At 47.7% G+C, this 16,289-nt stretch overlaps 2 protein-coding genes across 2 annotated transcripts; one reads left to right on the plus strand and one right to left on the minus strand.

The window, feature by feature from the left end:
- Positions 1 to 665: 665 nt before the first annotated feature.
- LOC123186628 (lysine histidine transporter 2) lies at positions 666 to 15,763 on the minus strand. The gene is made up of 8 exons (XM_044598357.1): positions 15,698 to 15,763; positions 2,750 to 2,907; positions 2,254 to 2,640; positions 1,560 to 1,953; positions 1,340 to 1,445; positions 1,136 to 1,227; positions 979 to 1,047; positions 666 to 869 (listed from the first exon to the last, which is right to left on the minus strand). Exons 1-8 carry the CDS (start codon positions 15,761 to 15,763, stop codon positions 771 to 773), a joined length of 1,371 nt encoding a protein of 456 aa, XP_044454292.1. The 3' UTR covers positions 666 to 770.
- On the plus strand, positions 7,327 to 9,586 carry LOC123186627 (uncharacterized). Its single transcript, XM_044598356.1, has 7 exons — positions 7,327 to 7,538; positions 7,611 to 8,175; positions 8,259 to 8,464; positions 8,557 to 8,757; positions 8,828 to 8,959; positions 9,057 to 9,169; positions 9,240 to 9,586. The coding sequence occupies exons 1-7, from the start codon at positions 7,479 to 7,481 to the stop codon at positions 9,424 to 9,426; spliced, it is 1,464 nt and encodes a 487-aa protein (XP_044454291.1). The 5' UTR covers positions 7,327 to 7,478; the 3' UTR covers positions 9,427 to 9,586.
- Positions 15,764 to 16,289: the final 526 nt, after the last annotated feature.

Raw genomic sequence — 16,289 nt, forward strand, 5'->3', positions numbered from 1 at the left:
TCGGACTTCATCGTAGCAGGCACGCCGGGTGACGGGGCACCCCGACCCACCGTAGTAGACGTCCACCGAGACCTCGCCGCCCGCACAGCCGAAGTCGCGGACCACCAGCTCCCACGGCCATCGCCCGTCAAGAGGCCACGCCGTCCACGCCGTCCGAGGCCGCCGCCCCGGCATCCACCCACCGCGCACATCCCATCAAGACACGTAGAACGACCCACATCGCCGCCACCAGGGAGACCACGCCGCGAACACCCTAGCCGGGTGACGAAGCAGGGCCACGCCGGCCAGATCCGGGCGGATCCGGCGATCCCCGGCCCACCAGCCGCCAGAGAGGAGCCAGCCCCGATCCAGGGCCGCTCCGGCCTGACTGGCAGTTCGGCGGCCACCTGAGGAGGCGGGCGGCGGCGTCTGATGCGGGAAGGGGGCGTCTCCACGTCGAGGCGGGTGCGCGGGGAAGCCCCGCCGCCGCCTACTGCCGCGGGGGCGGCTGCCGGCGGCGGCGGGGGAGGAGGAGGGGAGGCGGGGGAAACCTGGGGGCGGCTAGGGTATCGCCCCCGAGTCGCCCGGAGCGGACGATGCGGGGGACAGGGTCTATTTGAAATGGTAGGAGTGCCTTGGAGGGGTGGTTGCCAGGTTGGCGCTCCAAAGAGGTAACACTAGGAGAAGGTACGTACAAATGAAACCTCTAGTAGGTCTACACCAACATTGATGCATTGCATCAAATTCTGCTACTTGTCTATACAATAGCTTTGCAACAATCAACTAGTGATCTACGAGTAGAATTGGTATGTCTTGGCCTCCATGATGATCTGCCTTAGCCCTCCAATGGGCCCAAGCACCATCAGCAGTACCCCACCAACGATGCAGAACTGAAGAGAATGGAAACACAAAAAATGAAATAAAATTGGATGATCAAATGAGATGTCTATTGCAGGCACACAAGACAAAAAAATGTACTAACTATTCAGTTTATCTTACCCAGTTGGCGCACCATGAGAGGCTGAATACCCTGGGCTTGTAGACCGTGAGCCAGATGATGCAGGGAAGCTGGTCCGAACAAGATGTTTGAACCTGATCAGCTCTGAATCCACATTTGCTTTAATGGAAGTAGAATGAAGGTGGATGGACTGCTTACGAAATAAGTTGTGGGCGCAAAGGCGAGCCCACCGAAGAATCCGATAAGCCCACCGAAGAAGGGGAAGGTGATGCCTACGAACATTGTGAACGCTGCGCAGATTTGCATCCCATTAGTCATGTTTGTTTGGGACGATTTTTTTGGGGGGTTTAATTAGCTGGAAGGAATTGAGTTCACTTTGTGACAAACGCATCAGGGCATTACCAACAAAGAGGCTCCGAGAAACCAAACGGAGCTTCCAACCGGGAGAGAAACGCATCTTCCTCACCAGCACCATTTCCATCATGTCAAACACCGGCATCGCGTAAACCTGAGATGAGAATATTGGTCGACGTCTCCCATGTTAAGTCTTAATTATGTGCACATGCCATTTAAAGAAAAGAAAAACTAATGAGTGAGTGGTTGGGAGGACGCGTACGTATACCTGGTAGCTACCGATGACATGGATGACGACCATCATGTTGGCGGCCGCGATGAGCCACTTGGGCGTGTTGAGGGTGATGAGGATGTTGTCGTCGATGCTGTTGCCGAAGGCCCAATAACCGACGAAAGCTACCGGGAAGTAGCAGAGCAAGACGATGGTGTAGGCCACGATCACGCCCTTCCACATGGGCTTCTTGGACGGCGTCTCCTCCGTCGACGGGATGGAGGCCTGGATCTCCAGCACGACGTTGTGGCCTGAGAAGGAGAAGGCCATCTGTCCCAGGCCTCCCAGAAAGTCGAACACCATCCCCGAGGTAGTGGAGGCCCGTAGGCTGTAGTCCACGTCGTCCGCTTTCCCCTTGTCCACCGAGGCGCCCCAAGCAATCGTCGAGTAGCTGTGGCGTTTGTTTGTCCATACATCTCAGTGTCAGTGGCCACGTCTAGCTTAATTAGCTGCTTCCTTCGTCCGGGATTAGTTGACGCTCAAACGCATGTATCTAAAACATCTAGATACATCCTTTCGAGGCTCCACTAATTCCGTACGAAGGGATTATTAATTATGGTTTTGACAAATTAGTTGATGCTCAAATGGATGTATCTAAAACATTTAGATACATGCTTTTGAGCGTCAACTAATTCCGTATGAAGGGAATATTAATTATGGTTTTCACAAATTAGTTTCCCACGGTATGTACCAGATTGACATGAGGGCGGCGGCGAGGGAGATGGTGGCGATGGAGTCGAAGTTAGGGAGCTGCGAGATGACGAACTGGGCGGACGCAAAGATCATGATGAAGTAGGAGAGCTTTATGTCCTTGCACCTGCCGTCGCAGACGAGGTCGTGGAACTTCTTGAGTGACTTGCCGCCGGTGATCATGTACACGATGTCCAAGCTGATCTCGACAACGAGCTGCTGCGGCACGACGATCCACAGCCCTAGCGTCTCACCGAACGCGTACTGCCCCAGCTCGTGGTACCTGTCGAACCGCTTCCCGGGCACCATCTCGTGCATCTCCACCATTTGCCACAGCGTGTACAGCGTCATCATCCACGACAGGGTCATCACCGCGACGCCAGGTCCCCTAAAACCATCAAACATCAGTGAAACCGACGACATGTAAAAAATAGTAATACATAATATGGATGCCAATGGAGTTGCAGGTGATCCCATTTCCAACAGTATGTATGTACCAGCCGAGCTCGGACATGGCATATGGTAGGGTGAGCACGCCGGCGCCGACCATGGCTGTGACATTGTGGAAGGCCGAGTACCACCACTTGCCGTTCCTCGATGCTGTGACCGGGAGCCAGTCGTCGATCTTTCTCTCCTCCACAGTCCTCCAATCCTGCTAGTTTTCACCGTCGTTGTTAGCCATTGGAAAAAGGATCCAATACCTTATTCCATGAATTAATACAAGTATGATAGAGTTTATCACTGGCGGAGGGCGTGTGGAATTGTATCCCCGGCGGGTCTCCCGGGATCCGGTCGGTTTGAGTTTTAGGTAGATCCTTCCAGATTCGACCGACTTTCATGGTCTACGGAGTTTTTACAGGCCGTTGTTGGTGTTTTCTTCTCCAAAGCTATAATTTGCTTCGCAGATCATGGCTGACGGCGTCTCTTGGTCCGCATCCATGACGACCTTCCAGCCGTTGCTTCTACAAACTCCTTGGTTTAAAAACAGTTAGCTCGGCCAAGACAGAGGCCAACATGCGATATTGAGCTATGCTCACGACGCGCTACCGATGGATGCAAGAGAAAGAAGACTTCAACACTCTCATGATTTTAAATGTAATATTTTTTCACTCCCATGATTTTAAATGTACACTTTTGCTTCGGTACACCCCCCTAAACATAAAAAAGGCTGAGATTGCTCGATACCCATTTGTAATCAGGGGCATGATGGCCATATTATGAAAAAGAGGCCACCCGCCCCACCCGCATCTTATACGTAGACGAATACACGCGCCCGATCCAGCCCATCTGTTTCTATATAATGCAAAAAAGGGCGCCCCACCCGCATCTTATACGTAGACGAATACACGCGCCCGATCCAGCCCATCTGTTTCTATATAATGCAAAAAAGGGCGCTCCAGCCTGGATCGAACCTGCGACTTCCTGCTTAATGAGACATTGCAACAACCACCGCGACGCTTAGGCTACTATGTAAATTAGCATATTTTCTCCCCTTTCTTCTTGCATCTTTCCTTTTTCCCTTTTTTCAATTTTTTCCAAATCCGAGAAATTTTCTTTCTTCACGTTTTTTTGAAATATTTGTTTTGTACAAATCGATCTTCATTGCCGAAATGGAAAGTTTTATATGCATTTGATCGATGAAAAAAACGTTGCGTCACGTGCAGCCAATGTTTTAGTGTTTTTTTCTCCGGGAAAACCCCAGGAAATCCATCGAGCGCCGGAAAAGGATGCAAATTGGCGTGCGTGCTGTCGATGTTGATGAGAACATGTGGAAAAAGTTTCTGGCCATTTGGCAGTGGTGAAAAAAAAATACTCCTTCGGAACCCTCCTCCGGAAGACCGAAACGGTGCTGGTTGCACATGGTCTACGTGATCGCATGCATGCAATTGCGCCAGACTGTGCAGACATGTGGGCACGGGCAACTTAGGCCACCACGCAAGGTTGGAACGAAATCAGACACAAAACGAACGTTGCGTCACGTCCGGCCACTGTTTTAGGTCTTTTTCATCGGGAAAATTGTGGAAAATGCATCGACCGTCGGAAAAATATGCAAATTGGCGTGCGTGATGCCAATGGTGATGCCAGCGTGTCGAAAAAGTTTAGGGCCGGTTGGCGGAGTCGAAAGAAAAACGTACTTGGAACCCCCTCCAGTAGACCGAAACCGTGCTTGTATCACATGCTGCACGTGATAGCATACATGCAAGCACACCAAATTGTGCACACATGTGGGACGACCAACGTAGGCCACCACGTAAGGTTGGAACGAAATCGGACACCAAACCAACGTCGCGTCACGTCCGGCCATTGTTTCGGGGCTTTTTCATCGGGAAATTCGTGGAACATGCATGGACCGTCAAAATAATATGCAAATTGGCGTGTGTGATGCCGACGGTGTTGGCAGCGTGTGGAAAATTTTTGGGGCCAGTTGGCGGAGTTGAAAAAGAAAAGTACTTCGAAACCCCCTCCGGCAGACCAAAACGGTGCTGGTTGCACATGGTCTACGTGATCGCATGCATGCAACTGCACCAAACTATGCAGACATGTGGGCACGGGCAACGTACGTGACCACGCAAGGTTTGAACGAAATCGGACACCAAACTAACGTTGTGTCACGTCCGGCCAGTGTTTGAGGTCTTTTTCACCGGGAAATTCGTAGAAAATGCATCGACCGTTGGAAAAATATGCAAATTGTTGTGCGTGATGCCGACAGTGATGCCAGCGTATGGAAAAAGTTAGGGGCCAGTTGGCGGAGTTGAAAAAGAAAAGTAGTTCGGAACCCCCTCCGGTAGACCGAAACCATGCCGGTTGCACATGGTGTACGTGATCGCATGCATGCAAGTGCACCAAACTATGCACACATGTGGGCACGGGCAACGTAGGCCACCACGCAAGGTTGGAACGAAATCAGACACCAAATGAACGTTGCGTCACGTCCGGCCACTATTTCAGGTCTTTTTCACCGGGAAAATTGTGGAAAATGCATCGACCGTCGGAAAAATATGCAAATTGGCGTGTGTGATGCCGATGATGATGCCAGCGTGTGGAAAAAGTTTGGGGCCGGTTGGCGAAGTCGAAAGAGAAACGTACTTGGAACCCCCTCCGGCAGACCGAAACCATGCTGCTATCACATGGTGCACGGCATAGCATACATGCAAGTGCACCAAACTGTGCACACATGTGGGCACGGCCAACGTAGGCCACCACGCAAGGTTGGAACGAAATCGGACACCAAACCAACGTTGCGTCACGTCCGGCCATTGTTTCGGAGCTTTTTCATTGGGAAATTCATAGAAAATGCATGGACCGTCGAAATAATATGCAAATTGGTGTGCGTGATGCCGACGGTGTTGCCAGCGTGTGGAAAAATTTTGGGGCCAGTTGGCGGAGTTGAAAAAGGAAAGTACTTCGGAACCCCCTCCGGTAGACCAAAACGGTGCTGGTTGCACATGGTCTACGTGATCGCATGCATGCAACTGCACCAAACTATGCAGACATGTGGGCACGGGCAACGTACGCGACCACACAAGTTTTGAGCGAAATCGGACACGAAACGAACGTTGCGTCACGTCCGGCCACTGTTTTAGGTCTTTTATACAGGGAAATTCATAGAAAATGCATCAACCATCAGAAAAATATGGAAATTGTCGTGCGTGATGCCGGCGGTGATGCCAGCGTGTGGAAATAGTTAGGGGCTAGTTGGCGGAGTTGAAAAAGAAAAGTACTTCGGAACCCCCTCCGGTAGACCGAAACCATGCCAGTTGCAGATGGTGTACGTGATCGCATGCATGCAAGTGCACCAAACAATGCACACATGTGGGCACGGGCAACGTAGGCCACCATGCAAGGTTGGAACGAAATCGGACACCAAACGAACGTTGCGTCACGTCCGGCCAATGTTTCAGGTCTTTTTCACCGGGAAAATTGTAGAAAATGCGTCGACTGTCGGAAAAATATGCAAATTGGCGTGCGTGATGCCGACGGTGTTGCCAGCGTGTGGAAAATTTTTGGGGCCGGTTTGCGGAGTCGGTAAAAAAAAGTACTCCTTCGGAACCCCCTCTCTAGTAAACATAGTTGGATAAATCAACGTATTTGTGATAAAAAAAAGGTGAGCACTAGGAATTAGACTACTGATTTGTTGCTACCTATCAGACCAATCGGTAGGCGTAGGATTGAAACCATGCTACCCGTCCGATCTAGTAGGAAGGCCTGTGAGCTGCCATAAGGCCTGGGGAGATGGGGGAGAGTTTGTTTGGGAGGTTAATTTAGGGAGAGATTATGCGAAGGTAGGCTAAAAAATCGGGTCATTAGTATATGGCTCATGGCAGCCGTGAGATGAAAATATAAATCCATCGGCGTAATGAATGGGCCATGCGTATCAATCATTGGATACATGCATTAGAATCCATCGGCGGTCAAACCCTTAGCCCACGACTCCACGATCTCCACGCGCACCTCCTCCACGATCGCCATGCCCTGATTGCAGCCGCCAGCTGCCCCGACTCCAGCCTACAGCCGCCCCCAGCCATCCAGCCCTGCCGCCCGCCGCCCCCAGCCATCCAGCCCCGCCGCCCGCCGCCCGCCGTCCGCCGCCATCAGCCCGCCACCCTCCTCTCGCCGCCAGCAGCTCCTCCGCCCACCACCAGCCGGCCCCGTGGCAAGACGCCAGCAGGCAGCCGCCAGCAGCCCCGCCACCTGCACGAACGGGCGCCTGCGTCCACGAACGGCCGCCGCCTCGACGACCGATCGCCCGCCACGTCGACGATCTGCAGGTCACCGTCACGTCCACGATCCGCCCCCCGCACGAACAATAATGCTTTTGATGTTTATGCAGTACATGTACTGGGAGAAGGTCCAGCCAACTTCAGTAGAAACATCCGATCCTTTGTTGTCGGAGTACCCATTGATGGTAAATTGGTCTGAAATGGAGGCTAAGAAGCGTGATAGTTACGACACAGAGAACGACCGTGGTCATGGCACGGTAAATATTTATATCTTGTAGTGCATGCATTAATTCTAGTACATAACGGATCACTTATTTTTAATTTGTTCAACATTTCACAGATTGATGATTTAATAAGTGAACAGTATAGACATGCCAGAATAGCAAAAGAAGCAATAATCGAAGAGGAAGATACCGAGCCACCTACACCTAAAGGTGGAGGCAGAACTAGAAATGGTTGTAAGCCCACGGCTTCATCGAGCAGAGCCGGTACGAAAGAACACGTCATGAAATGCATAAGAGATATGCAGAAAGAGATACGTCTAATTCCTGAGAAATGTGCTGAGGTAATTATTAATGTGTACTTTATTTTACGTGCGCAACTACATGTACTTATTGTCTTCCATGTGTTCTTGCAGATATTGCTCGAGAAGCTAAGTAAGAAGGGTTTGCTGGTGAAGCGAAGTGGGGACTTCCGTGATGAGCGCGCTTATGAGGACGAAAGTGATGAGTGCGTGACAAAGTACAAGCCAAAGTATCATACGGAAGTTACTTCATCTCCTTTGGAAGAACGCGCGGAGGAGAAGATGGATGCATCCTTCACGGGTCCAAATGGTACGAACTTTTCCAATGACAAAGGCATGCAGTCCAGTACACCCGGTAAAGGTGATGAAAACGACCCCTTTATTATTGAGGACAATGGTTCACCCAGGGAAGCATCACCATCATTAGGCACGAATGATTTTCCTTCACTTACTAGAAACCCACAGAAAGAAAATGCAGTATCAGTCGGGTCTAGCGCTGAAAATTCAGCGGAAGGTAGTTACCCTAGTCTAACAAGAATCTGTACGGACGCGATTAATAATGGGACTAAGGAGCATGATAATGGGACTAAGGAGCATGATGTGAAGCGGAAACGCCAAAAGTCAAAGTATTGTCTGTCCCCCTACCAGCAGGACGGTCCACGCAAACGTGTGAAAAAAAGTAAGTTAATTGTAAGCATTTATAAAGCTTTTTATGTCCTAACATTTGTAGTTAATTAACTACATGTCCGCTCATTGCTGTAGGTCTGTTTCGTATACGTGATATTCTCCTTAGTACGGACTTTATGGATGAGAATCACATAGAGGGCGCGAGGGTTTATATCGACACGCTAGCACACTCGCCGAAGCATTGTGCACAGACTGTGGTCCACATGACGGGAATAGGTGGGGAAACGTGTACGGCGGAAATGCTTCAAGCTATCACTTCGGGCCAGTGGTTGAATGGCGCAGTAAGTATGAGCATTATTTTATGTTCTTATACACTTATGTTGTATTAAGTACATTTTCTAACTGTCATTTTTTGGCTTCTCAATTTTGATAGGTCATCAATTGTTACTCGAACCACTTGCTGACTAGTACTCCTATGCTTGATCGGCATGTTCTAACATCATGGGTGTCACACTGCCTTATACAGCGCGCTGAAGGAAAGCTGAAACACTCGAACATGAACTACATGGAATTTTTCACGAAAGAATCGAAAACTGTGTCAAGAGTAGTTGACGAGTACTTCGCAAAAGATAAGGTATTTGCATTTCAAACAACTGTTGACAGTACATAGCAAACTTTTTGTACATAACCTTACTGTTTTGTAGGCATTTTTCCCTCTAAATGTGAACAAGAATCATTGGATAACCATTGTCATGCACAATAAGAAGGAAGAGTTTCAAGTTCTAAATTCTACTGGTAAAATAAGCAAGGCAGTTCATGCGAAGATTGCTTCGATGGTAACTTAACAACTTTGCATAACATGAGTACATTTGTACGTTCGTAAGATGTCCACTTTGTACATGCTTAATATTGTTTTGACAATTTTTTTTCCAGAGGGCAGAAATTGCTGTAGATACAAATCAGGTAAACTCTGCTATAGGTACACATCATCCAGATGTGTCTAAATGGCCAATACAGGAGTACAAAATGCCGAGACAAACAGACGGGTAAGCTCATAGTCGAATGCATATGTAATTGTGTTTTCCATCACGACTTGACTAGCATTTTCATTTTCAGAGTGTCTTGCGGACTTTTCGTGATGAAATGCATCGAACTCTGGGATGGGGATGCCTTCAGACATGACTTTGACCAAGACGAGATCAATTCTTCAAGGGGACGCATTCTCGCGGAAATACTTTTTTCAGAGAGCAACACACTTACTAGGGTGAAGGAGAAGATTCTGAAAATTATGGAGAAGGAATAAGTGGGAGGAATTGTGTAGGGTTTTTGCCCCCCACATGATTATGCCTATTTGGTACCATTTCATTATTGTAATAATGGCAGAATTTTGGTTTTAGCCACGTAGATGATTATGCCTATTCGGTGGTTTGGTGATTGAGACAATTTTTGCTACTGTTACAATCGATTATGCATCGCTACTGATTTTCTATTTGAAGTGATTATGCCTTGTTCCTGGGCCGGCGCTAATTCACAGGAGAACAACCAGTGGGCCGGCCCGTAGCGCGCAAAAGAGCTGTAGCGCGAAAACGGCCAAAAAATGCATGCGTCGCGCGGAGTCAAACTCAGGCCACATACAGCGCAAGGGAATGGCTACCACTGGACTACTAGTGTACTTATGATTTAGTGCAGCGCGCACTTCTTAAGAGCTAACACAGCAGCGCTATTTGAAAGAAAACAAGTTCACTTATATGGGAAAATGTTTCACCAATTGACTGGTCTGGCCATTTGACCCTTGAGCGATCCACTGTCCGTCAGTTGTGTTGCCGGCCAACTGCGGCCACATGAGCCCCTGGCCTGTGTGTTGCGTCTGCTCTACTACAAGGCTCCAACATCAATGCCTGCCGGTCCTGGACGGAATTTCGCTGAGACACATCGGTACAAACACAACAACAAAGGCTACACCAAATTACCCATTTCATAAGCAATAGCTTGCATGGACTGCACATCAGTACATCACACACAGCAGCAAGGCAACACCAAATTCCTCATTTGATAAGAAGTAGCCAGACTTTTTCTTGCAAGCTCCGTCACAAACAAAATATGAGAATACAGCATGTTAAAATTGTGAACTCCTTCACACGAAACATTACAGAAAACATGGCAATTAATTCAGTACATAGGATAGATGTCCACATAAATATTTTGACAATCATAATTCAGTACATACGATAGATGTTCATATAATTATTTTGAGAAACATAAACAAAACACTTATTAAGTTTTCTGGCGCCGCACACATGCTCACATAAATAAGTAACAACTTCCAACATGACTCATGCAACCAGTTTTCTTCTTCCCACGATCGAAGCCACTTTTCTACGCCCGGTACCTGAAAGAAATATAAAGAACGCGTGTGAGAAAATATAGTCGGTAAAATCGAACACACAACACAACTGAAATAAGAATGTAAAACTTACTTCTCGTTTAGACTACATGTCGCCTTGTTATGACCTGGTAAATTACAAAGACTGCACAACGGACCACTTTTCTTCTCTCTAAAATCTTTAGGTCTAGCATTTTTCGTAACGTCAGGGCCACCCTTTGACCGGCCTTTCTTAGGTGCACCCTTCGTTGAAACTTTCTCAGGATCACGTATACCTGTTGCACCTTCTTCCGCTTGAATTGCCTGCTTTGCAAGTAGAGCACACCTTCTGCGTCCTATGAGTTCCTCTTCCGTGATCTTCTTCCTTGCTATTATACCGTCTAGGCACTTCATCAATTCATCAAACAAGAAGGGATCATTTGCTGCAACATGAGCAGCTTCTGCTGATTTTATGCTCACTTGACTGTACCGTTCTCTCTCCTCAGGCCCAGACCAACCCCAACCAAAAAGATCACTCTTGTGCTGCGCTGGCAACCCATCTCTCGCATCTTTCGACAATCGATGGAGGACACAACACTTTGGTATTTGAGACAATTTAAGATGATGCAGAACAAAGAGAATATGTTTGCAAGGCAGCCCTTTGCGAACCATCCTGCGACACGTGCATGATAAGGTTTCTTCTGAGTTACCTGGTTCATACACAACATTATACCTAAACTTGTGGTTATTCTGCCATGTGACGATGAAGGTCTGGCGCTCAATTCCCACCAGCGTCTCAAATATTTCCAGTTCTCCCATCTTCTTCAAATCATTTTGCAGAATGTAGAAATTAGCAGGAGTGAATACTTTGGCAGCATGCTCCTCAATGTCCTTATACTCAGTAACCGCCGGTGGTACTTTTTGATTGGCCTCACAGTCATCATTCGCCTCGTTCTCACGGAGGCGAACTATGCAGTTCTCATAATGCACTACCAAATCAACAATGGTCATACCATAGTCGAGGTGAAGGTGAAGGGAGGAGTTGAGGCTTTCGCTCCTCTGGTTACTACGCATACCAAGAAAAAAGCCATCTGAAAGATACGATGCTGCCCACAGTCTCCTCTTCCTATACATCCTCCTCAGCCACTCTTCAGTTTTATCCGTCTTCCATTTATTGACAAAGGCAGTCCATCTCTTCTCAAAGTTCTCTTCAAAGGTGGCATAGTACAGGAGCGATCTAAACTCATCTAGTGACTTGTAATGTAGGTGTCTCTGCATATTTTTCTCGATATGCCACGAGCAAATACGATGGAGCACATCTGAAAGGACACTCCGAATCGGTCGGAGCATTGCAGCATCACCGTCTGTGATAATTGACTTTGGCTTCTGCTGACAGTTTGCCCTCATAAAAGTCTGGAGCAGCCACACATGCGTCGCTTCGGTCTCGTCGGAAACAATGGCACACCCAAAAACTGTTGTGCAACGGTGGTTATTAACTCCGACGAAGGGGACGAATGGCATACCATATCTGTTCATCTTATACGTGCTATCAAACACGACCACATCTCCGTAGTCCTGATAGTCCCTCCGCGACTGTGCATCGCACCAGAACATACACTTCAACCGCCCTTCCTTATCTAGCTCGTACTCGAAGAAGAAGTCTGGGTCCTTCTCCTTTCTGCTCCTCATAATGCCCACTGCCGTCTCAGCATCACCCTTTGCTATGAGCTTCATCTTCTCTCTGCAGCAAAGATTGTACACGTCCTGCCTAATAAGTCCGCATTTGTCGTATGAACCGTACCTACTGATGAAGTTGTCCACAATTATATGCTTCCTGATTCCAGCCCCTTGCATAGCCAGTATCTCTGCCCTCGTGCCATCTCCAATCCGTCTGTGTGACCACAAAAAAGGAACCTCGTCGGGTCGAGCCATCGCGTGGTTATGATCATCCACGAATGACGCGACGAACCAAACTCCTCGTGCCCTGTCCAATTTTACCACCATCTGCGCACCGCACTCACATCGAGTCTCGGGTCTAAGCCTGCGGGTGCGACCCTCCATGGTTATGAATTTCCTCTGCCTTCTCCCTGCCCTAGAGCAGACAAACCGCCTGAACCGTATTATTCCTGAAGCACCCTTCCCTCGTTTCACCTTCTCTCTCCTGATGCTGAACCCATGTTCTTTGGCGTGCTTGTTGTAGAATAAATATGCATCCCCTTGTGACCGAAAAGTCATAGCCATGACCTTCCAATGTGTCTCCAACATGCGCTGCTGGTATTGAGCCTCCTCAATGTCCATCTCTGCTTCATCGTCACCACCATCAGGACCATCTGAACCCTCCTACAAAATTACATATGAAACTATGTCAGTTTTTATGATCTATTACAAACTACGGCGCGCGTTAAAAAATGTTTGAACGAACCTGGCTCAAGTTATCGGCCCACGATTCCTCAAAATTATTTTGCTCATTCTCAACGTCCACATCTTCCTGTAAATTAAAAACATAGACAAATTATTACACATATGATGCTCTGCCAATTGAAAACTGGAATCAAATAGACTTCACTTACGTTTTCACTATCTGCACCATGTTCATTATTTGCAAAATCCTCTGAAGGTAAGATATCATATGATGACCACGAATCGTTATCACTATTGTCATCTTCTTCATTACTAGGATCGTTATCGGTCCGACCGACATCATTTGTACCATTATCATCGGCCGTAAATGAGGTTTCTTCGTCCATTTAAACACACGTTACTACCAACACTGCACATCATTGAAAAACACATTATCCCACGTTAAATTCTAAGTTCATGCACTGGGACATATAGATGAATAAATTGCAACATTTAACCTATGAGCATTTAAAATGATTTCTTTCTAAATCTAACTCATCTACTCGAGGGACAGAAATTCCACCTTGGCGCCCTTTAAAGTGTAAAGCCAGACAAACTACTTAGGCTCAGGCACATAACTCCGAGCCCCTGACAAAATGCAATGCAAGTAGTACCCACATGAACTGATGCAACTATGTGATGAAGATACCCTACATGTGGTACTTTGAGCACGCTTCGGAACAAGATGGCGCAGCTTTAGCAATGCAAGAAAGGCATCTGGCCGCGCTAACTGCAGACATCTAAGGCATGTACAACTCATGTGAATCCTTTGCTGGTTGAGTCAATTCTAAGCTAGAGCAAGTAACATGCTACTACAAGGAATTAATGGCATGTGGAGGGTACTGCTGCCTGCTGCTGCTGGATCCACCATACGGCAGGAACAGGAACTGGAAGCTTAGTAGAGATCCAATCTTTCGCCAGTGCAAAAAACAAAACTGAAGCAGAGAGAGCACTGGGATTTATGTAGAACTAGAATTTATTTATTTTCTTGGTACCAACACAATTAAGACCACTCTAGAACCACCACCTGAATGGCGAGCATGCAGTGTAACTGAACACAAACATCCATCTAGTGATGAATGGCAAGTACAGCACAAACGTTGTACATCTGAACACAGGTGAAGACCACATGAATTCCTAGTGGGGACTGAACCGGAAGTGGACAGTGAGTACCTGACGGATCCGCGGCGGCGGACGAGTTAGGTCAACGTCGGCGTCTTGGACGAGTGTTGTACGCGCCGTGGGACGTCCGGACAGTTACAGGCGACGGACGCGGCGTCGTTGCGGAAGACGGCGACGTCCAACTGTCCAAGACGTGGCCGGCCACTTCCCTAACCGCCGACTGCGACGTGGGAGACGACGGGGTTGGAACCGCTGGCGTGGGAGATCGGGATGGTTAGAGGCGGCCGTCAATGCGGAGAACGGCGACGTCCAACACCAGGCCGGCCACCGGCGACGGCGGTGTTCCACTCCTTAGCCCACCCGCGACGATCCAGATCAGCCGCCGCGTGATCGCCGTGCGGCAGGCCAGATTGATCGAGTCCTCGTGCAAGTATTTTTTTCCTCTACTCGGGTGGCAGGCCAGATCGATCGAGTCCCTCTACTCGGGCGGCAGGTGGGATCGATCGAGTCCTCCTGCAAGTCGGGATTGTACGTCTACGATACAAGGTGGGTATACGTTTCTTCCGTATGACCTTTCTGCCCTTCTACGTTTTGTTGGGGGGGGGGGGGGGTGTACCGAAGCACTCCTCTTAAATGTAATATTTTTTTAAGATGTGTTTGTAAGGACCTGTGATACTTCATATATGACCTTAGGCCTTTTTCAAAGAAAGAAAGAAAGGAAGGAAGGAAGGAAGGAAAGGAAGGAAGGACACAAATTAGTGTTTGTCTAGTGGCCAAGTCAGGACTCAGGACAGAAACGAGGGAGAGGCTCATTGAGCAATGCTAATGTTACCAGTAGGTGAGCAAAACAGTGTGTTAACTAAACTGCACATTTGATCATTGAGCCATGCTTGAAAACAAGGCACGTGGAAGGGCCCACTAAAGACAAGTGATTCCTTTAAATTCACGCAAGTTGACTTGTCATATTGACTAAATGTCAAATTAGTCGGTATCGTCGCATGCGTATATATTCACCTAACCACAATGATATTTATAATACCCCGAAGATATTTAGTAGTACATGGTAGTAATTGACATGTAGATCTTGGATTCGAGGGACGATTATCCACTGTAAAAAAATATTTCACTCTTGGGCCGCAAGGAATTTACACTTAATATGCAAGTACGACAAATTTTATTGTTTACTGAAAATAAAAATTCCTCAATTAAGGCAAAGCATCACATATCACACTGATTATGTGATCATCATCCTAATGTGCTAAATCTTTTGTTTTTCCTGTGCACAATGAAATGTCACTACTAATCATAATCTACTGGAGATGGCATGTCATTCTTGTATTTATTTTTCTGTTCTGTGTTTTAGAGATCGTGCGAATCAAAGAGGCTCCTAATGTCCACCTCTAAACCTCCTTGTTTCACACCTGTAGACAACTCTCTCTCTTTCTCTCTCTCTCTCTCTAAAGACAAGTAAGATTATTCAATGGCTAGCGAAACATTGCCGACAAAACGAATGAAAACCAAAAGGACGCGCCAGAGAGAGAGAGAGAGAGAGAGAGAGAGAGAGAGAGAGAGAGAGAGAGAGAGAGAGAGAGAGAGAGAGAGAGAGAGAGAGAGAGAGAGAGAGAGAGAGAGAGAGAGAGAGAGAGAGAGAGAGAGAGAGAGAGAGAGAGAGAGAGAGAGAGAGATTCACCTTGGGCGGCAGGGAGGTGTGGTTCTCCGCTGGCCGTGTCCCCATGGCCCCTACCCGTGTTCCCATGGCCGGTTAGGCAGATTTGTCTTCAACCAGCCAAGCTTCGGCAATGGAGAGATTTCCAAGAGGCTGGGATTTGGGAGAGTGTGTATGTATGTCATGCAGAAGAGGCCGGCTTTTTTGTAGAGCTGCGTGCAGCGTTAGCATGTATTGACTGTTGACTTCAGAAGGCTGAACCTGCAGGTAACTGGAAATGGTCATCATAGCGTCGCTGTGACTCCCCGGCCTCCTCCCGAGCGCCATATGTCGTCCGTCGCCCCGTCTGGTTTCAACAGTCTAACTTTTATTTATTTTATTTTTGGTGATGAGGACGACCTGTACTTAATTATTATTTACTTTATTACAGGAAGCGCTAGTGCAATGACACAATTAATTGAGTACTTGTTTTTTTCCCGAAGATGCCAAAGGGTATATATTAAATTAAGTTGATCAACTCTTACAAACGGGCATCTTTAAAAAATTATAAATGACACAACAGTCCTCGGTACTCACCGTAGACCAGAATACTGTTAACTCTGTCCCAATTTTTTAA

Source organism: Triticum aestivum, chromosome 2A (genome assembly GCF_018294505.1).
Source record: "Triticum aestivum cultivar Chinese Spring chromosome 2A, IWGSC CS RefSeq v2.1, whole genome shotgun sequence".
NCBI classification, from domain to species: Eukaryota; Viridiplantae; Streptophyta; class Magnoliopsida; order Poales; family Poaceae; genus Triticum; species Triticum aestivum.

Excerpts from the sequence above, each read along its gene's own strand:
- LOC123186628 (XM_044598357.1), bottom strand. The coding sequence starts at position 15,763 with ATGGGAACACGGGTAGGGGCCATGGGGACACGGCCAGCGGAGAACCAC. Across the intron at positions 2,908-15,697 it reads ACACCTCCCTGCCGCCCAAG|CAGGATTGGAGGACTGTGGA; the intron begins GTGAATCTCTCT and ends GGTGAAAACTAG. Across the intron at positions 2,641-2,749 it reads GCCATGTCCGAGCTCGGCTG|GGGACCTGGCGTCGCGGTGA; the intron begins GTACATACATAC and ends TGATGGTTTTAG.
- LOC123186627 (XM_044598356.1), top strand. The coding sequence starts at position 7,479 with ATGAAATGCATAAGAGATATGCAGAAAGAGATACGTCTAATTCCTGAG. Across the intron at positions 8,758-8,827 it reads AGTACTTCGCAAAAGATAAG|GCATTTTTCCCTCTAAATGT; the intron begins GTATTTGCATTT and ends ACTGTTTTGTAG. Across the intron at positions 8,960-9,056 it reads ATGCGAAGATTGCTTCGATG|AGGGCAGAAATTGCTGTAGA; the intron begins GTAACTTAACAA and ends TTTTTTTTCCAG.